Here is a 22058-nt window from a genome sequence, read left to right as displayed (position 1 = left end):
TGACAAGACACACCCAGCCAAGATCAGGCCACAGGTCTCAGGCCTGAAATTTTGATCAGGAGCACTGAATCAATCATAACTTTGAGGACCAGTCATAACTGTCATTTGTTTAGTGATGTCATAATGGTTGCTGAATGTATGGCTGTTAGGCAAGGACTACTTGTAGTGCTTCACAGGTGTGGGAAGTTTATGAGTCTTCTAATATTTATTTAACAAATCATAGTTTGCTTATTTAACAAACCACAGTGGACTATATCACTTAGATTAGTCTAAGGTGTGAATCTCACCTAAAGATAGCTCACTAGTACACCTAGGTTAAATAGCACGTCTCTCCATGTTTTCTTTCAGTTTGCTGTCCATGTTCAATTACAAATAAGATGCAATTAGAGATAACAAAAACCAAACTCACATGAAATGCTGTGCAACTGAATGATGGTCAAGAAGAACAGCAAGAATACTAGTCTTCCACCTTGGATTATCCAATTATTGTATCAAATCACAAATTCTTTGTCACACTTCTAACTGAACCAATGGAATAGAATGGGATCACCATTAGCAGAGACTGTAATACAGCACTCAGAAACTATAGTACTCCCATGCATAAAACCAAAAATATGGATCAGGTATGTAACTGACAACTTTGCCATCATAATAAAGGAGCAACTAGAGAAAACATATGAAACAATCAGCATTTTCAAAGGGATAAAATTCACAAAGGAGGGGGGAAAAAAACAATACATTATCCTTCATGGATATCCTCATCAGCAGAGAAAATGACAGCAAATTAGAAACATAAGTCTATCAAAAATCCACTCACACTAACAATCCAAAGTATAAAGTAACAACCCAACCTCCGACAAGAGGACCTCTATAAGAATATTATTCAGATGAATACAAATGCACTGCAGCAACCCAGAACACCAGAAAAAGGAAACAGGCCAACCATACAACATCTTCCAACAAAATGGATATCCACACAATTTTATCAAAAAGGGCCTGACCATTCAACCGATTACAGCACAATCAGTCCCAAACTATGAAACTCTACCATACCTCAGAAACATTTCAGAAACAACGAACAAACTATTACAACCACATAGCATCACCTTAGCACACAAACCAACTAACTTCCAAAATATCTTAAGGTAAACCAAAAGACCCAGTAGCCCAACAAGGAAAAACAGGAGTCATCTATAATATTCATGGTAAAAGACTGTAACAACCATTATGTTGAATAGACAGGCAGAAGACTAATAGAGTGCGTCTATGAATTCCGACCAGCAGTCAGAAGAAACATGAAAACTTACTTTTACAACACACTGACAGACTCATAGTTCCAACTGGGAAACTATAAGCATCTTAGATCAAGCTAAATTCAAGAAACGTTAGGGAAACCTGGCATTCAGCCATCAATAAACACATAGAGATAAACCACATTTAAAGGAGACAATAAAAAAGCTGAGAAGGAAACAAAAAGACCAAAACACATTCTCTCCAGCAGCCCAGATAAGCAGGGATTAACATCAGACAAACAACCAAGCAGAAAATTCCATAATCAGGGAACCACCAAGGAGAAAATCACATCCTCACTCACACTGGCAAGGCAAGCTACTATCTGAGGGTGCTCTCTACACTTGATTTCTTGCAGACCTTTCATTACTCAAACTAGGTAACATTGCCAGTACTGATCCAAGAAAACAAGCAAGCTCAGAAAGCACCAAGGACCCCCCCCATTTCAACCCTAAGCTACAAATATTCCCCTTTATTGGAAGCTACTGTATATAAACAGAGAGCAAACACCACCAACAAACATCTGCAAGCAAACCACCAAGCTCACAGACCACCCAGCACTCCACTTCGAACTGTAAAGGAATGCACATGTATGGGGTATGGAGGCTTGGACCTCTGCTGATTCTTATGAAAAGTCTTCAAACTTGTCGATGAAAGTTAAAAAGAAAATGGAGAACAAACCGCCTCCTGAAGAGACTGATCTCAGTTACTACCAGTTCAGGGACTAGCTGCTTCCTCGGGCCCCAGATCTCCCACGAATACAAACATACCAGGACAAGTTCACACAGCTCAGACCTCAGTCCAAAAAATAAACAAGAAGATAGCTTCACAGACCCTAAACTGCTGAAATTACAAGACTCTAGGCCAGGGCTGGCAAACTTGGCTCTTTTATAACTCTTGGACTTCAACTCCCAGAATTCCTGACCCAGCATGGCTCAGCTTGCAAACTCTCCCTTTCCCCTCAGCATGGCTGGCTCAGGAATTTTGGGAGTTGAAGTCCCCGAGTCATAAAAGAGCCGAGGTTGCCTACCCCTGGCTCTAGGCCAGTTACTACTGGCTTAGGGCTTTGTTCTTACCCTGCTTCACCCAGCTCTGAAAGAGAAAATACAAAGAAGCAAAGGCAAAATGGCAGCTATTAAAGCCTACCTGGGGAGAAAACTACTCTCCCAATGGCCTCCAGGACACTTGGTTTTCTTGGGCTTTGTTATTTTTAACCATTCCTTCTCTGGTCAGATCAGCTAACTGTTCTCTTATTATTTCAGTGTCCAGACATCTTAAAGTGGATTTTTTTTTTTCATATTTGCTACAGCAGTGTATATTATATGGAATGAGATTACTGAATGAAAAACACTTAAGTTGAAAAAGGCAGCAAAAATAAAATAAACACATATGCATATCCACGCACACACACATTTTGTTAACTGAGTCTGACAACGAGTTAAATAATTGCCTCTTACCAGGAATATACCTTGATTGCTTCAAATAGTACTGTTTTGCCGAACTAGTTGACATTCCAGAGTCGTTTCTCTTCAGAACTTTGTTTTCTCCTGACCTGCCAGAGGTAGGAGACGTAGACTCAGGAACGCTGAAAATAAAGATTATGCAACATCACAAATGAATTCTTAGTCTAGAACAGGGGTAGGCAACCTTGGCTCTTTTATGACTCGTAGACTTCAACTCCCAGAATTCCTGAGCCAGCATAGCAGGCTATGTGATTATTATTACAATTACTGTGATGTGAATATCACTACAGGTAAGTCCTCCACTTATATCCATGACTGGGCCTGGAATCTCAAGTCGCTGAGCAAAGGGATGGTTAAGAAAGATGCCAAATGACTGCTTCATTCAACAACCATAATTCAAGTTCTCCCTGTTGCAGTCATTAAGCAGAGCACCGGGGAGAGGGCTTGGGCCTCTCAATCATAGTGGAACAAGAAAAGGATATGGGCTTCCCAATATATCGGGGAGTCCAGGCTCTTTCTTTACCCCACCAGGGAGAAGGATCATGAGAACAATGGTATTTGCTAGTGTTTTTGCCAAATTTGAGGTCTGTTCCTCCAGTGCAGGAGTCATCAAACTTGGCCCTTTTATGACTTGTAGACTTCAACTCCCAGAATTCCTCAGCCAGCCATGCTGGCTGAGGAATTCTGCAAGTTGAAGTCCACAAGTCATAAAAGGGCCAAGTTTGAAGACCCCTGCTCCAGTGCATGGAGGGATTTCCTCTCATTTTAAGTCTAACTTTAAACAATTGTCAAACAACCGGTATAAGTCGAGGACTCTCTATATTTATATGTCCTTGGACTTACCTGCTTTTTGTTTAAGGTACTGTCTTATTAAAAAGGCTAATCATGTCACTGATCCAGTGCCAATTCCCTATTCCAGGGGTTAGCAGGGATTTCCGTCCACAACCATGCAGTTATGCCTTTTACAGTGTTTATTTGTACTAAAAAATACAGGCCATTACACTGATTCACACAATGTGGTTACATGAAAATACATTATGCATGCGTTAGTTTGCAGCTGCGCTGCCCTGGGGAAAAAGCTGTTGGATATGCTTGTAATTGAACTATAGTTGACAATAGTTTTCTTAAAGTCACCACTATAAATATTTAGTCTTTAAGATGTCATAACAGCTTTTTCCGTTTCCCCTGGAAACTCAAAGCATTAATTACTGAAGATCTATTTACAAATTTGTCCAATTATCTTTGGCTATGCCTAAACAATCCCGTCACTTCAGTGCAATGTACTTTTCCAGATACAGTTATATATAATTTAAGCATTAAGTATAATGATAAATAATGTAAAACCATCTCCAAATACAAGCATGGAGAATTTTACTTTATTTTATTTGCATCTAGAGCAGGGCCTTTCAACCAATGGTACGGGTACCACCTGTGCTACATTGGCACCTGGCAGGTGGTACGCAACCTGGCAGGTGGTAGCAGGGGAGGGGAATGAGCTGAACCGGTGGCAGCACCGCAGAAGCCGGAGCGAGAGATGGCTGGACCTGCAGGGCTGTCAGGGCTCAGCAGAAGCACCAAGATCAGTGCCGCTTTCCAGCTGATCGGCGCTTCTTCGGGGCTGTCAGGGCTCAGTGGAAGCACCAGGATCAGTGCCAGGCTCCAGCTGGAGCTCGGCACTGATCCTGGTGCTTCTGCTGAGCCCAGAAGAAGCGCCGATCAACTGGAATGTTGCAGCATCTCCAGGGTCTTGTGATTTACATTCAGATGCTTGGCAACTGACTCATATTTATGATGGTCACAGTGTCCCCCACCCTACCTCTGCTGCCAATCCTCAACAGAAATGCTCACAACAATGAAAACCTCAGACAGGAGGAAGAGTGCCGTTGGGTAGGCAGGCAGGTGTCTTGCTCGGCTATGGCTTGGGGGTACTTTTTTCAGTGCCATTGTAACTTTGAACAGTCACTAAGCGAACTGTTGTAAGTCGAGGACTACCTGTACTTTATCACTTTTTTCCTTTTTTTTTTTTTTTGGTCATCAAGTTTTTGACACCTTGCTAGGCGCCTGGTGGTACTCGGATGTTGCCATATCCTAAAAGTGGTACAATGGGTGAAAAGGTTGAAAAGCCCTGATCTAGAGGAGTAACATTAAATGCCTTTCTTATTTTTGTTTGCTTTGCTTATGAAATAAGGCAAGGATATTAAGACTTTCCTCTAAGAGAATCCACTAATGCCATACCTTAATATAAAATACTGCAATATTTAAAGCAACTACTGACATTATAACTGTATAAAATTCACTTGTTATTGTGTTCAATAGTTCCAGTCCTCTCAGTAATGCACGGATAAATTAAAACACTATTTTAAAGATGTAAAACCATATAGAAGACAATACAGAATCAGTGCTACAATCAAGAAGCATCAAAAACAATGACAATAAATACCTCATAAAATAATCGTAATAAAAGCAGTAAAATAGCAAAGTTCTTAAAGCATTCACCAAAAATATTGTCCAGGGGAAAAACAAAAGATCTTCACCTGGAAATAACCATAATGTAGGTCCTGAACAAGGCTCTCTAGAGCAGGGGTCCCCAACCTTGGCAATTTTAAGACTTGTGGACTTTAACTGGGGAATTCTGGGAATTGAAGTCCACAAGTCTTAAAATTGCCAGGGTTGGGGACCCCTGCTCTCGACAGTAAAATCCAAAAAGTGCTACCACAAAAAGCCATTTCTCTTGTAACCTCTCACCTTACCTTGAGTCTTAACATGGAGTCCTTAATATCTGGATAGGCTAATAAAGAAGGAGATGCCCTTTCAAGTATCCTGGCTGAAGCTATTTAGAACTGCGTATTAAAACCAGTACTTTGAATCAATCCCAAGAACAAACAAGCACATCATTGCGTAAAGTGACTGGATTAGCCACTTGTACTTAGCACTGTTGCTATCATGTTTTGAATTAAATGAAGATTCCATACTATTTGGGGAAAATACATTCATATATAAAATATGGTATTAGTCCAAAAGAAAAAAAAGGAGTTACCAAAGTATAAATGATTGTTGCAAGTCAGTTGCAAATCAGATAATCAATTCAATTACAGTTACCTTTGAGCTGGTAATTAACTATTTGACCAGGTACCTTTGTCAAAAAAAAAAAAAAAAAAAGGATGCTAGCAAGTGGTCTGTAGCTATTTTCATATTTCAGATGAAGTCTGTTTCTTTAGAAGTAGCCTAACCACACCCTCTTTAAGAGACTGGCATCACATTCACATTCCAAAAGGAGTTCACAGTTAATCCTACACGCTGGGAAAATATAAGCTACATATAAGATAGCATACAATACATACGTTTTAACTTTTATCAGGGCCAGATGGAGAGACTATAATATATTAATTGCAAATAACAAAAAAAAATGTAATACCTTACCTAAAAAGTGATTCTTTTGTTTTCTTTTCATTTAACACCATAATGCTAGGCTTCTTAAAATAAGACATTCCAAATTCTGCATCATCAAAATCATCCCAACTATCCATTGTCTTTAACATAGTTTGACCCCACCGGCGTCGATTGTTTTTCATACCCATTGTACCGTTTGAGGGTCCTATGGCTATGTGTTTCTGTTTTGATTACAAAAAAATTAGAAGTTACTTCCAATATATTTTAGAATGTTACATTCAGGGCTTTTTTTGTCATAGAATGCTCAGAACGGCGTTCCGGCACCTTTTTTGGATGGAACCTTGTAGGGTAGGCAAGGCCAGTTGTATGACGTGTGTGAGTTCCGGCACCTTTTTTTTTTTTTAAGAAAAAAAGCACTAGTTACATTACTATGTTGAACTGGAAAAACTGCAATATGGGGAGGGAGGGGGGTTGAAGGAGCTCTTAATACAGAAATGAAGTAAATCTTGCCTTCTCACAGTAAAAAAGTATAAAATACAATATTCTACAAACATTGTAAGGGAGAGTTATAATGATCCACTATAATCATACATTCCTCTGAAAGAAAAGAAATGCCAGGAGCATTGCTGCTGCCAAATTAACCGAGGATTGGATATGGAAATGGAATGGATAGAAAAAAAAGAACAAAGCCACAAAAAGAGGATTAACAATAGAAAAAAAAAGTATGTAACGGAGATAAAGAAATATAGTTAGAGGGGGAAAAAAATAGGAGGAAAACCTGTGGTATGCAGAAACAGCACAAACTACAGATGGAGAAGAATTTTTTTTTTAAAAAAATGAGAAAAACTAAGGAAATTTTGTAACAGTTCACGGAGGGGAATGTTAAGAGTGTATGAAGACGTATGATGTATGAAGACAGGGTTAAAAAAAATGATAGGAAACAGTAACCCAAAATGTACTTGTACATTAACATGTGATGAAATGCTTTTGAATTCACAAGAATATATTGTAAAACTACCTCTCAGAGTGGTTTGAACTGAGCACTTCTGCAGCAATTATAGACTTGTTCATAAGTCGTTTCTGAGTGCAACTTACTGATGTTGAGTTTTTACTGATGGCTGGAAGGAACGACTGAGGCTGTTGCTGAACTGATGGTTGCTGACTCACTGCATTCTGAGGCAGCTGGATTGACTGGAGGGGATGTTGGTTATTCTTGGATAGACACTGTAGCTTATCAGTTAAATTTAGTGAAGTCTGAGATTCTGGCACAGATACAACTTCTAATTTTGATATATGTTCAAGTTTGGGCAGAGATGGTTTCCGTTCTGTTATCTTGGAATATGGCTGTTTCTGATTCATGCATTGCGGAGGTGGTCCTAAAACCTGACCCACTTGAAAGTAAGGAAACTTCAGTGCCTAAAGAAAAAGACAACACTAATAAGTATAAGGTAGCTTAAAGGTCTGCAACTAAAGGTCTTGCCAAATAAAGTGTAGGAAAAAAAGTATATGGAAGGTCATACAAAATGAAACAAACCAGAGTTTGTTTCATGGAAAACAAGACGACTGCAGTTTAGTGACTAAGAATGCAAGCTTGGATGTTCAAATCTCCCATTAACAACAAACTATAAGCCACTTAAGCCATGCCTAAGTCACTACAGTAGTAATTTTCCAAAAACATTCTAATAATTTCTGTGAACCATTACTTTACCTGCGGTTTTCCCCTTCTACTTCCATATACCTTGTCAAATATAATTATTTTTAGTTCATCATTCCTGCCCCAATCTGGCATAAGTATAAGTTTGCCTGCTGATCATCAGTATCATCATCATCATCATCATCATCATCATCATCATCATGAGTGAGCCTTTAAAGTTCAGTGTGTGGAAATGCATTTATGCATCTAAAGCACGGGTGTTAAACTCTCCACGTGACATGACGTGTTGCGATGTATCGTGACTTTTTTTGCATTGCCGGAGCTGGCATGGGCGCGGCCTCCATATGATGCAACCGGCCCACGGGCTGGTATTTTGACACCCCTGATCTAAAGGGTATGTAATTAATAATATCATTTTAAATCTATTTTTTGTTCACCTTTCTCAAAAGCTCAGTCTACAATAGCCAGTAACTATGCAGTAGGCAATTTTTTCTCTTTATCTAAAGCTCTGAGAAACAAATTGAAGTTGTTGTTGAAGATCAACAAGGAAAGACATACACATAACTTTTGAGAAGTTATCAATTCATAAAGTCATTTCAAGCACGTTTCCCGATTTCCCTAAAGCAGGGTCGAAAACATGTAGCCTTCTAGATTTTGTTGGATTTCAGCCACAGACGTAAACTCTTGTTTCTCAATGGAGTACATCTTCCATGTTGTTATATTTAATAAAACTTCAAATACGTAGCAATACATTTTATAGTTAATCTCATGAAATGATAGGTTTTCCTTCCTTTTGATACTTGGTTAAAGAAAATTACAAAATTATTCTGTATATTGTGCAAGTGTTTCTAACAAAACCATTTCCAATTTCGATGAAGTGCTTGTAAATGAGTTTGTGAAATTTTTTTTTTGCAACAGCTTATACTCACTGGATAAGCAAAATCGCCATATTGCTAATACCACAGGCCTACATACCTGACTTGCTGTAGGTCGTTTCTTTGGGTCCCAATTCAACATTGTATTCATGAGAAACAATGCCTCGCTGCTGGCATTTGGAATGAGCGTCTTTAGATTTATGGAAACACACTGAGGGAAGCGAAAATTCATTCCAGCAGCAAGCTGGTATCCTTCTGGCCAATCACTCTGTAAAGTAGAATAACAAGAGTAGTCTTTAAAACATTTTTATTATTTATTGTTGAGTGCCTACAATTATTAGTTTTGGTTAATTCGTTTAACCAAAAACCAAACTTGTTCACAGGTAATCCTCAAGTACTAACCTCAATTGTGACTGGGAACTCCATCTCTTAAGTGACATAATAACAAAATGTCATGGTATGTGAGAATGACTTTGAGGGACAAGGAGAAAATATGTTGCCTTGGAAACTATCAGGCAAAACATGGGGAAGCCCCAGTGGTTTACAAGTTAGAGGAAGAAACGTAGGAAGGATCCGCCCTAATGGATCTGGTGATTAAAAGTGATGGCAGAAGATCTGTACCTTCAGACTTAAAAAAAAATCTATTAATGTAGCCTAACAATAAAGTAGAATTAGTTCACCTAGTTGTGTTTCCTTTCTGGTTTACTTGAAAGGGATGACATCAATCCTACAAGTCTCCAGGTACACATTTCCCATGACTTGTGACTTCCTGCTGGCTTCCCCATTGACTTTGCTTGTTGGAAATTGGCTGTGAAGGTCACAAATGGTAATCACAAGATTGCAGAATACTGTAACCATCATACATGCCAAGAGCAACCACTCAACTGCAGAAACACTATAATACCCTCAACTTCAAGGACCAGGTTGTAAATCTTTTCCAGTGATGTCATTAACACTGAATAGTCTCTGAACATACAATCGGTAAGGATTACCTGTGTTATGTACTGGAAAGTTAATTATAAAGAGTGATGATGTCAATCCCCACAATGGAAGAATGAGTGGACAAGTAACTAAGTTAGCAGAGATGACCAAATTGATTTAGAGAAAAGAATATATCCAGTTTTGTTTTTCTCTGAAATTTGCTTCTGAACCTGACTTGGAGTGGCTTGCTGGATTCAGGGTGCTCAAGGGTGTGCGATTGGCAGAAGGGCATGGCATGAGCTCAGAGGGGGTGGTTGCTGTGAGAGAGGGTATGCGAGAGGCGGGGAAGGTATGGCATGAGCAAAGTGGGGCTCCGGGTGTGCATGGAGGTGGAAGACTTACCTGAGCAACTTACAACTTTCCCTGTTGGTTTCCCCATTGACTTTGCTTGTGGGAACCCAGCAGGGAATGTTGCAAATTGCAAACGCGAGATCACGGGGTGCTGCAACTACTATAAGTAAAAGCCAGGCACCAAGTATTCAGATCATGATCTCATGACCAGGGGGTGCTGGGACAGCCAAAACTTTGATGATCAATCTTAGCCACCACTCATTCAGCACCATCATAACTTCAAATGGTTCATGAATGAGCGGTCATTAACCAAGAGCTACCTGTCGTTTTAATTTTATTCCCACCAGTTGTAGTAATATACATTTTCAAAATACTTTACCTTCTTTGGTGTTCCTAACACCTGGCAAATTTTGAAAATTTCATCAACTTCACTTGTTCCAGGAAAAAGTGGTCTTAGTGTATATAGTTCAGCCATTATGCTACCAACAGCCCAAATGTCAATCGGAGAACTATAAACAGAAGATCTCAATAAAACTTCAGGTGCCCGATACCTGAAAAGAGTGAAGAAAGATTGATAACTTGTCAAGAGGCTTATAAAATAAGTGAAATCCACCATTAAAACTCACACTTACCATCTGGTGGAAACATAATCCGTGTATGGAGGTTGAGATCGTAGTTCTCTAGCCAATCCAAAATCAGCAATTTTAACAAGTTCTGGACCCATACAAAGAAGGTTTTCAGGTTTCATATCTCGATGAAAAAATCCTGTAAACATGAATGTAGAATAAACACATAACAATGGTGTAGATTTCAAATTCTACTAATAATAGGATTCTTTATTTTGAACTACTTGGATTGCCATAAAAATCTGCTTTTAAATTTTGTTTTCAAACATAATACAGGCTTAAATATAGGCTTCAAAAATTTATCGATCAGGTATAACTGGGAGCTAATCTATTTCAGAGATCTGTTACTAACTGAATCAAACTATGTTTAAGTCACTGGGTCAACTACATTTGATTCAGTGATCAAAACTTTAAAAGAGATGTTTTTTTGAGAAATAGAATGAAATTAAGAATAGTGTATATTTAATGAACAAAAACAAATAAGTAGGTCAGATTTTTTCATGATTAAAATAAATTTAGCCTAAGCATCATTCACCCTACATTTAACGTAAACATCTTCATACCCTTTTGAATTAATTCAGCCAAAACTGTTTCTTTTAAAAGAATATCATTCACAGCAATAATAATCTTTGAAATTTGTTCTCCCCCTCCCCTTACAGAATCAGTTAAAACTTGCAATAATATCACAACTGATATTAGAAATCAGGAATCTGATTCTCTGAAATAGATAACAGCAAGACCAAGGTGGGATTAGGGGTAGATTTGATGACAAAAAGATCATAAAATATTACAATATAAAGAATAAAACTGAGAGAGAGAGAGAAAATGTCAGGTAACTAACATTTTAAGATGTAACAAATTAAATGTTTCTGTTTCTCATAATAACTATAGACTATTCCAAATTCATACACTCCACTACTAAAGGAGTGTCTTCTATAGATTTCTATAATACTGCACCTGGCCCTACAATTTCTGTTGGTGCAGAACACTATAAAATGTACTGCCTGCATTCTAATAACAAATGGATAGGAAAATTTGTACCCTCCAATAAAAATTAGGCAGCCAAACATGATATATACAAAGGCACAGAACTACTTTATTAAAATTAATACCATCTCTTAGAGACTACACACTATGAAATATGACAGCCCATTACAGTAATCACAAATGTGAACAAAGTGAATTAGAATTTAGTGTGGTTTTGGAATAAGTGCTGGTCATCAAAAACCTGATGAACTTACAAAAAAGTGTCCCCTACAAGATATCAAAGGATTAAACCTAATCCATACTTCCCTTTGGAGTAGTTTTTTGTGCCCAAATATAGCATTGCTCTGGATGGAACCCTATGCCAAGAAACTGTAACAATGACTACCAACAATTAACTAATGTAGTTACTGGGATTTTGCTTCTGAAACATTTGATTCTCAAAATAATCTGATTTTTCTCTAAAATAATTTATTTAGCAATTATTTTAAACACTTTATCACTGAAATATTGGTACCATACATCACATGTCTATTATGTCTTCTTATGTTTGATAAGGTGTATATTAGCATATTCTAATACTACACAATAACAGCAATACACTGTACTCACCATGTTTATGGATAAAAGCTAACCCTTGTAATATTTGATACAAAATGTTCCTGATGACAGACTCCGGAAACAGTTTATTTCTGTAATGCAACAAATTAACAAGGTGAAGAAAAACAGGATTTTTTTCAGATAAAAACAAATATGCTTTACTATTTATTTATCCAATGCCTTAACCACTTTTTAAAAATAAAAATCATTGTAACAGATAAGTGACCTTAAAGAATTCAATTTTCAACAAAAACAGGTCTTCTGTTAATAAAAAATACTAAGAAGCAGGAAAAGTTCTTAGTTGGAAAAAGGAGAAAAGTGCATTATTTCCTCTTTCAAAATCCTACATAGCCTGTCATAACTTTGGTACACTAGAAAAATGTTTCAGTCTTTGGATCTTATTATTATGGTTTATGATGAAGTAGCAATCAAGTGTGTGGCTTATTTGGGGAGAAATAATAAAGAGGTTTAGGGGTAAAAATTCTAAAATTTATTTTAGGAAAAAAAGATACCATTTGAAATGCAATATTTTGCTACCAAATACTAATATTATAATCTGAGAGTAGCATAAGTGCCAGGGGTTTTCCATTTCTGGCTTACTGTATAATATGAATTCATTATGGTTTTTTACCATTATATCTAACATGGAGAGCCAGTTTGATGTAATAGTTAAGGTGCTGGTCTAGAAACCAGGAAAGTAATCCTGCCTTAAGAATGAAAAACTGGTTGGATAACTTTGAGCCAGTCACTATTTCTCAGGACAATTCACTCATCGGGTTGTTGTTGTGATTCAAATAGGAAAGAAAGGAATATTTCTTTCCATGTTTGCTATCTTATTAATAAAAAAAATGCAGGTGGGATTTTTAAACAATCTAATAAACATCAAAAGTTATATTTTACTAAACTATCAGTGTGGTTTGTGATGCACAGAGAATTATTAAAGAATGTGAAAACAGCAAATTGGTTCTAAACATACCTGTCTTTCATTAGCTGATACAGATTTTCCTTCATATATTCAAACACAAAATACAGATGGTCATTTTCTCGAATGACTTCTTTCAGCTTTATTACATTGGCATGATTAAGTTTTTTCAGAGACTACAAGAAAACAAATAGTTTTAATGGGAGAGGTTAGTTCAAACTTGAATAGAAGTATTTACCAATTATAAAGGCATATAGATTTCATTTCCATTATGACTTAGGATGCAAACTAAACCTAATGTGTAGATCTTTAAAATTTATCAAGTATATTGCCATAAAATCTATATGTGAGTTAAATTTGTCTGGGTGCCTTTTCTTCCTTGTTTATCTAGCCCAAGAATGTCAAACTCAATTTCACTGAGAGCTGCCTCAACATTATGGGTGCCTTCAAAGGACCAGTTGCTGTCCCCTTCTCTCCCTCAGGCGTGCCCCAGAGAAGCCTCTCCTATCCTATCCCCTTCTTTTCCTCAGGCTTGCCCCACCAACATCTCTCCTCTCCTTCCTATCGCCTTCTCTCACCCCCACTGCTCCTCGTTCCCACCAAACCCCCTCCTTTTATATCCTCTCCTCTCTCATGCGTTCATTCACTGTCTGGCCGGCCCTTTCACGCAGCATTCATCAGCTGCAGTTGCGTGCGCTGATTTTAGGGTCCCCGCAAGCCTCGGCAGTTTGACAGTTCCAGCTGACTCTTCCCCCAAAGACTACGGGCCAGTAGCCCCAATCAGCTGGAGCCGCATGCGCAGAGGCCCAGCAACACTGCAGCTCCAGCTAACTCTCCCTCAGACCTCTCTGACCCTGGCGCCGCTTCAGCTCACACCCCCTCACTACATAGTCAATAACCTCCTCCTACTAGTCTGCTTGCAGGCCAGATCTAAATACATCACAGGCCCATGAGCCTTGAGTTTAACATGTCTGATCTAGTCTATACAATCCAGATGAAATTATTGCTCACAAAAAGCTCCACTAGAGAAGGCTGAAAAGGGGAGAGGAGATTGCATTTTAGCATAGACAAATCCAATTGCATAAACTATTCTCGTATAAAGCAAACCAAATAGAACAGAAACACAAATTATTAGCCTTTAGTCAGCAAATAGCTTTCTTCAAGGGTACTTTAAGAAGCCTTCAATCTGGGATATGACCTTCAACTAGGCTGGCATGCCTTTTTATGGTACGAGAAAGCTAAAATACATAAGTACTTTCAAAATCATGCTATAAGAAATGTTTTACTCTCTGAATGGGAGAAAGCTAGACACAAAATGTATATGAAAATTCTTGAGTGGCTTTCAACGATGGAAGCATTTGCTTATCTGAATTTGATTAATTATGATAAACTTGTGAGTTATAAAAACATTTTGGACAAGGACGGAAAACTCAAAGACAGGCAAGCCCTTCAACAACAAAGTATTGACTTAACATGGTGGTCCTATTTGCAAATTCAAATAAGATATGAAAAAGACATAAAAATAATGGGATTTTACAAAGAGCTGAGTCCACTTGATAAAATACTTTTAAAACAGATGAACATTTGATTAAGAAGCTTTATAAATACTTATTAAATTGAAAGATGGAAGAACAAGTAAAAGAGACAATGATAGTATGGGCGAAGAACTTTGGATATTCTATAGAATTAGAAGACTGGAAAAAACTGTGGGATAAAAATATCAAACTTACTAAAGCAGTAACATACAAAGAAAACTTACATAAAATGTTTTATAGATGGCATATGACACCAGTTCGCTTAGCAAAAATGTTTAAAAATTTATTGGATACATGTTGGAAATGTAAACAAAAACCAGGTACTTATTATCATGCCTGATGGATATGTTCTATTGCAAAAAAATATTGGTCTAAGATTCATAGACGGTTAGAAAAGATGATGAAAATCCAGATAGAATTTAAACCGGAATTGTTCCTGTTAGGTATATTAAGACCTAACTATAGCAAAGAAAATGATTATTTAATATTACATGTATTAACAGCTGCAAGAATAGTATCTGCCCAATTTTGGAAAAATGAAAACCTACCATCAGACGAGATTATAATTTTGAAAATCCTAGATTGTGCAGAAATGGACAGATTAACGTTAGAGATGAAGGAGAAAGAAGATTTAATTTTTTATAAAACCTGGGGAAAATTTTATCAGTGGGTTGAAACACATTAGAATAAGAGATTTTAGAGCTTTATTATATTAAGTATTAAGGTTGATGATTGGAAATAGTTGTTATGCTATCAACTATGTTAATTGTTTAAAGGAATATTAGTGTTTTGCCAAATGTCAGTTGTAACTATACCGATTTATTCTTATAAATGTCTAGTATTATATAAACAATAATATTCAATATGAAGACCCGGAAAACAGCTTGTTCGCTGAATTACGTATTTACTGTAGTTATCCACACCCTGTCCCCTTTATCCTGATTTTCCTGTACCCACATCGACCCCACCTTTTCCCTACCCACATAAAATCTAATAAAATATATTTTTTAAAAAAAGAAGCCTTCAATCTATAAATGACTTTTACCAATACCAGTTAGACAAGATCTTAACAATTCATTTTTTTTCTTTCTAGATATTGATTATAGAAAAGAATTAGAATAGCAAATCTGGAATATTTACACTGAACGTAATTTATCAGGTCTAACCATATTATTAAAATTATCATACTGCTCTAATTACCTTAACTTCCCTCAGATTCATACATTCTTCCCAAGTATAGAACTTTCTTTTCATTCTGAAATAAAAGTTAAAAGAAATCTTTAAAACAAGAGAATTGTACCCCCCCCCCAATTTTGTAAAACCGTTAAAATATACTGAGTTTCAAAATATTATTACACAGGCTTTTATTTTAAGGAAAGTCTAACAGGAGAAATACCCCTGTTTTGAGAAGTTATTTCTTTTAAAAATCCAGAATTGAATTAAAAGATTTACTTGGGACCATTTTGACAGTTACTGTTTATAATATTCAAAATTCCTCCTAATTCACCAACATGGTCCCAAATTTGTATAGCATCTAAATAAATTCAAAAGCTAGTGCAGATTTATTATCTTCTATCAGTTTCACAAGGAGGGAATTCAATTTTTTCAAATGGGGGAAGGACAGAATAACCAAAACTACTTCTCTCTTATTTTCATCCTGCTAGCCAAAACCAAATAGAACAATAACCTGAAATTTTCAATGTCAAAATGCTTTAAGATAATAGGTTGAAGGTAAAGTGTCCTTTGAGTTAAGTTCAACTTTTGCTGACCTTATGAAGAAATGCTACCGTAAAGTAACAACATTAGTCTGCCTAAGCAGCATGTGTAAGAAAGTGTAATACAGCAAAGAAAGGCATATGCAGCAAAGTGAAAAAAAAGTTATGACAGCACAATCATATAATTTGATCTCACAGAGATCTCAGAAGCTGACATGTATAGGACTCCGTTGTTAAGTATTAAACGAACATGAGGATATGATGGCACATACCTTTTGATGGCCACAAGCTCCCCTGATTCAATGCTCTTCCCCAGCAGAACACTGCCATAGGTTCCATCCCCAAGTTGCTTCAGAGTTGTATAACGGTTCATTTTGTAAAGTAAGGTAGCCAAATGTTCAAAAATCTTGAGTGATTCTTTTTCAGAATGGTGCTGTTATATGAGTAGGTAACCTGTCATAGTAGTTGCTTAAGTCATCAGTCTTCTTTCAATATTATAACCACTCTATCCAGAAATAATATAGTAGCAAATGGAGAAAAACTGCCATCCTTACATGGATCCTTGATAACAAAACATATTATATAGGAAATGTTAAACACAAGGGATTGCACTGGTATAACATACAATACTAAATTAATATTCTTAATATAAAATTATGCATTCAATGACGATTGGACCTAAAACAAAACTTTCTGGCAAGTTATAGCAGTTCGACTTACAACAGCTCATTTAGTGACCGTTCAAAGTTACAGCACTGAAAAAAGTGACTTATGACCATTTTTTATAGTTACAACCTTTGGAGCATCTCCATGATTATGTGATCAAAATTCGGATGTTGGGCACTAGTTCTTTCTTATGACCATTGCTGTATCCCAGGGTCATGTGGCCACCTTTTGCAACTTTTTGACTAGCAAAGTCAATGGGGAAGTCAGATTCACTTAACAACCAGGATACTAAGTTATTAACTGTGGTGATTCACTTAAGAACTGTAGCAAGAAAAGACATACAATGGGGCATCTCATTTAACAACCAAAATTTTTGGCTCAGTTGTGACTGTAAGTCGAGGACTACCAGAATCCTTTTTTACCTCTATAGTTGCACAGGACTCCATCTGTATTCAGAATCTATTAATATTGATTAAGGCACCAGGCTAGAAATTGTAGGACTGTGAGTTCTAGTCCTGCCTTAGCCATGAAGATCAGCTGGCTGACCTTGGACCAGTCACTTTCTCTCAGCCCGATCTACCTCACAGGGTTGTTGTTGTGGGCAAAATAGGAGGGAGGTGTGTTGGATATGCCTGCCGCTTTGACTTATTTGTAATAATAATAAAGACAGGATATAAATAGATAAGTAAATAAATATATTAAAAAAGCAAGCAAGGAAGCACACTATACTTCGTGTATGGAATATATCCAATGTAATTATTATACACGTTAGAATTATACATTTACCCATGTCTGGGAGAAGAGGCTAGGCAACATACGCTTTTTATCATTTGATTTGTTTTAAAGAGGGAAAAATGCAATGAAGAGGTTTAGTCATATTTCTTTGACTTATTTTATTCATACTCATATTTTTACGTAAAGTTTTTTTTTAAACATATCACACTTCTTGTGTAGTATTATTATCTTGCAGATTCAGATTTCCAGGCTGGTTATATTTAAAAATATGGGAACAAATACTTCTACTTCCTTTATTTTTATTCTTGAATTTAATAAAGAAAATAAAGAAAACAAAGAAATCCATCAATGGGCTGAATTATGAAACATATATTTCTGGAATACTCTTACATGTTTTATATATTATAGTGATAAAATGAAATACTGACACTGCCATTAATCTATACCTGAAATCCACAAAGGAAACTTATATGCTGTAAGAATTAACTGGGTACATAAGGTGCAAGAGGAAGTGAAACAAATATTGGAATATATAGAGGGTTCTCTTTTAGAGGTTAGAACCGGAAATTTAATTTAAATTTGTTTTAAAAAATTAATGCATTTCACTGCAGGTAATGCTATTGGTTTTGTTTAATGATGTAACAGAGGAAGTATAGAAGAGGGTATAAAGCCTGAAAAAGGAAGCAAGGAGCAAAACGTAACTGTCCATTTATTATTTAATTCTATACCTGATTCTCAATACTTTCATACTCTTAAATACTCTATAAGTATTATTATTCCATCAGATAACTTCCATACAGGCCTACAGAGTATTCCATACAAGCCCACAGAGTATTTTATACAATCTCATCTGACTCAGATGCAGAACTGGCATATTCCCAAGGCAACATCTTGGAGAAAGAGGAAAGATCCTATTGTAAACAACAGATTGTTCCTTATTGATGAGAACATGCTACTAATAATCTACTCAAGCAGCATTAAGAAAGGATTACAGGAGAGGACAGGCAGAGGACATATTAACACAACTCAGCAATTCTTAGCAGTATGAGAAAAAATCGGGAAAAAATTGCACAACGTATTATTGTCAAAGATAGAGAAAGATAAACTATACTTCCCAATCTGGATTTTACCACTATTGAGAAATTATGTGTTTACTGAGCACAGGTTCCACTAAAACAGATTATTTATAGATTCTGGTTTTCTGTTGATACAATGCAAACACTAATTAATATCATTCTACCGTTATGTCAATACGTAATGGCATGTTTTTTAAAATTGGGCGGAGTGACTGTTTCTATGCAGAAAATATGTTTCCATATTTCTGACTTTGGTGTGGCTTTTTAATATTAAAATAATAATAAAAAACAACATGTTAAGAAGTACAGTTATCATAGTCTATGGAGATCATGCTTATAAAGATGCTTTAAGATATATAAAGCATTTCACATAAATCTCATGCTGGATTCCTAATACTAAATCCTATAAATAACTGGACCAACAAATCACTGGATTGTGCTATTAACTCTTAATTATTCTAGGTTAATATTTGATGGACCTTACTCATAGAAACTTTATTTTTAAAGGCTATACTCTATGGATGCTCAATTTTACTTTTCATTTTTATGTTTTCTCATTGAAACAGTAAAACAAAATAACTTTTAATTAACAAAATAAGTTTTAATTCTCACAAAAGAAATCAAAGGCAGAATTCATATATATTATGCAAGTAAAAGCCCAGTTATTCTCATATTGCAAAAACATTGACTTCAAGAACATTCATAACAACAGCTACACAATATTCATTACTGTTATATTTAGTTTTTAATCTGGAAATAACTTTAAATCTTTTTTCAAATAGTAGGACTGATGGAAGGTGGCCACAAATGTAAATTCATAAAATGTACTTTTTTTAAAATAAAAGAGACCAGAAAATCTATTTCTTCATATACAAGTATACAATAAAATGCCTTGAAAAGGCAAAGTTAGATGCTACCCCCTCAAAACTCTGTTATTAACAATTGTAAATTGAAGGTATTTTGATTATGAAAAAAAAAGAAATGTATCTGAAATCAGCAGGATTTCCTTCAGTCTTCTTCCTTGTTTACTTTTACAGGATAAATTGTTGTTGTTGCTAAACACTGACAAGGTGTTACCAAGGTAGTAAAACAGATATTGCACATTCATGCAGTCCTACGAAAACTAAAGCCTTCTTTAGACTTGACATGAATTAAACTTTATTTTCTTTGTGTCTGTACATCTGTCATCATTTCTATATTTTCTGAAATTTTGTTCAAGTCACTGCAAAATTAAGTTTTTAAGAGCATTCCACCATTTATTACACAATATTTTCTTCATTTCCTTAAAAATATTTTACTAATTTAATAGAAGATACTTCTAACACTTCAATCCTCTGAAGAATTGAGTATACCCATCGAATACTATGTAGAGTAGTTATGTCTGCTTGTGCAAAATGAAGTCAAAATACTGGATGTAATCCTTTTCAGTAATAAAAATACACTTTCTGTAAACCCAACAGCTTTGTGCTACTGAACAAAATTCGGTAACTGAATCACCAGATTACTTCATTAAACTTCTCACCAAATTAGAGGAAGAAATATTTAACTTCACAGTAATAAATCTGAACCGTAGAATGTTTAAATATATTATTTTGTTACATACAAAAGATTAGCGCCATGTAACTAACTGTGCTTCATTCTGATCAAATTATATAAATGTACAAAGGAAAGAAATATCTCTCCTACTGTAGAATCATTGCTTCATCTATGCACACTAATGCTAAGATCAAAATTCTCCAACTCCACACTTCATAGTATGATTACAAATAATTATTTTGCAACAATGTTGCAAATGTACTAATTAGACTCACATAGTTCATCTATGAAAATGTTTTCATTGTAAAAAGCAAAGGCAAAATGTAGGCTATTTCATACACAGTCATCACACCTATTTTATACTTACAAAATAAAAACTACAAGTGCAGATGATTCTAAAGGACTAGAAACCTCTCTTACAAGAGAACAATCACGTTGTCAGCAGAAGTGTGTCATTAGCTTATCAACTAAACCCCCATATTCCAATTGTCATTCCAAGCCTGGACAGTTGTTGGGTAACTTTGTATTATCATATTTTCCTAGTTCAAGAGATTGTTGAGAAAATAAAATATGTAAAAAACTAAAATATTGAGTTTTTGAAGTATAATCAGTAATGAATAAATAAAATTGGAACGTTACTGCACATATTTAACTGTTGCCCACTGAAATTTAAGTTTTAGAAGATTTAACTTTGGCCACTCAGCCCAAACAATTCCATATCCACCTTATGCCTAGGATTCATAGGGCTTATTCTCAACTTAATAATGGGCTGAGTGGCAAAATTGAAAATAAATGTCCGAGTCTTTCTTTTGAGCAGAAGTGCACAAAATCAAATTGTAATGCAACAATACTTGTACACCTAAGGGGAAAAAAGTCCGGGGGAAAAAATCGACCTATAAGTTTGTTCTTGTATTTAGTTTCTACAGATGCTTTGGAACTTCAGTTCCCATCAGCCTCAGCCCTGAAGTCCAAAACAGCTGAAGGGACCCACGAGTCCGGTTCTGCTCCGGACGAGTTCCGCAGGAAAACCTATCCCTGTTTCTACACGCCGTGACCGCCCAAGCCTTTCTCTTCCTCCTCCTCCTCCCACCATCACCCCATCTTCTCTTCGCTAGTAGTCACTACTACTCCGTCCTCCCTCGCCGCACACTCACTGCTGAACTCTTGGCCGCCCAGGGAGGGTCCAGGGCCTCCTCCGGAGCCGCCTTTCCTTAGCTGCCTCATCCCACCTCCGAACCGTCGGCAGCGCCCTCAACACTGCCGAGGCCGGACTCTGCACCGGCTTGTCACCTTGGCAACAGCCTTCTCAGCGAATCCTCAAGCTAACTTGCCGACGCGAGCGAGCTACGAACGGAGTGGGCGGGACTTAAGAGAAGAAGAAGGCAACACAGGCGTGGAGCGGAGGAAAAGACGTATGGAATCAGAGGGGGCGCTCGCGCTCGCCATTGCTTCGAATTTCTGATTGGCTGAGCTCGGAGACGATTCCTGAGCGGCCGCCGCCGGGATGACGCGCTGCGCAGAACGTGATTTATTCCTCATTTCACGCAGAGGGACCATTTGGAACAGCGTGGGAAAGAAAATTGGAAGCCCATAGGAATCGTTGGCTGATGGTTATCACCAACTCTTTTAATTTGCTCAAATACCCTTTAGCTACAACTTTCTCGAGCATTGTTTCTCAACTTGGCAACTTCCCCAGCATGCTGGCTGGAGTCCACACAA

At 36.7% G+C, this 22058-nt stretch overlaps 1 protein-coding gene across 8 annotated transcripts in view; it reads right to left on the bottom strand.

Annotated features, from left to right (window-relative positions):
* MAK (male germ cell associated kinase) overlaps positions 1-21648 on the bottom strand; it is a 41908-nt gene extending 20260 nt beyond the window's left edge. For 6 of the 8 annotated variants that reach the window (XM_039349618.1, XM_039349608.1, XM_039349642.1 and 3 more), the window contains exons 1-11: positions 21494-21648; positions 16599-16887; positions 15812-15866; positions 13131-13252; positions 12167-12246; positions 10577-10709; positions 10324-10495; positions 8773-8940; positions 7239-7559; positions 6174-6364; positions 2748-2875 (exon numbers count right to left, since the gene is read on the bottom strand). In XM_039349618.1, coding sequence (XP_039205552.1) covers positions 2748-2875; positions 6174-6364; positions 7239-7559; positions 8773-8940; positions 10324-10495; positions 10577-10709; positions 12167-12246; positions 13131-13252; positions 15812-15866; positions 16599-16699 — 1471 coding nt within the window. In that variant the 5' untranslated portion in view covers positions 16700-16887; positions 21494-21648. Of the gene's footprint in view, positions 1-2747; positions 2876-6173; positions 6365-7238; positions 7560-8772; positions 8941-10323; positions 10496-10576; positions 10710-12166; positions 12247-13130; positions 13253-15811; positions 15867-16598; positions 16888-18455; positions 18626-20706; positions 20879-21493 lie in introns of those variants that run through there. The other 2 variants (XM_039349626.1, XM_039349634.1) reach the window with 2 other exon arrangements.
* Positions 21649-22058: the final 410 nt, after the last annotated feature.

This window comes from Crotalus tigris, unplaced genomic scaffold (assembly GCF_016545835.1).
Source record: "Crotalus tigris isolate CLP2741 ecotype Arizona unplaced genomic scaffold, ASM1654583v1 scf7180000017564.2150845, whole genome shotgun sequence".
Lineage (NCBI taxonomy): Eukaryota > Metazoa > Chordata > Lepidosauria > Squamata > Viperidae > Crotalus > Crotalus tigris.
Note: the sequence above shows the minus strand (reverse complement) of the source record. Positions and strands in the feature narration are given on the sequence as shown.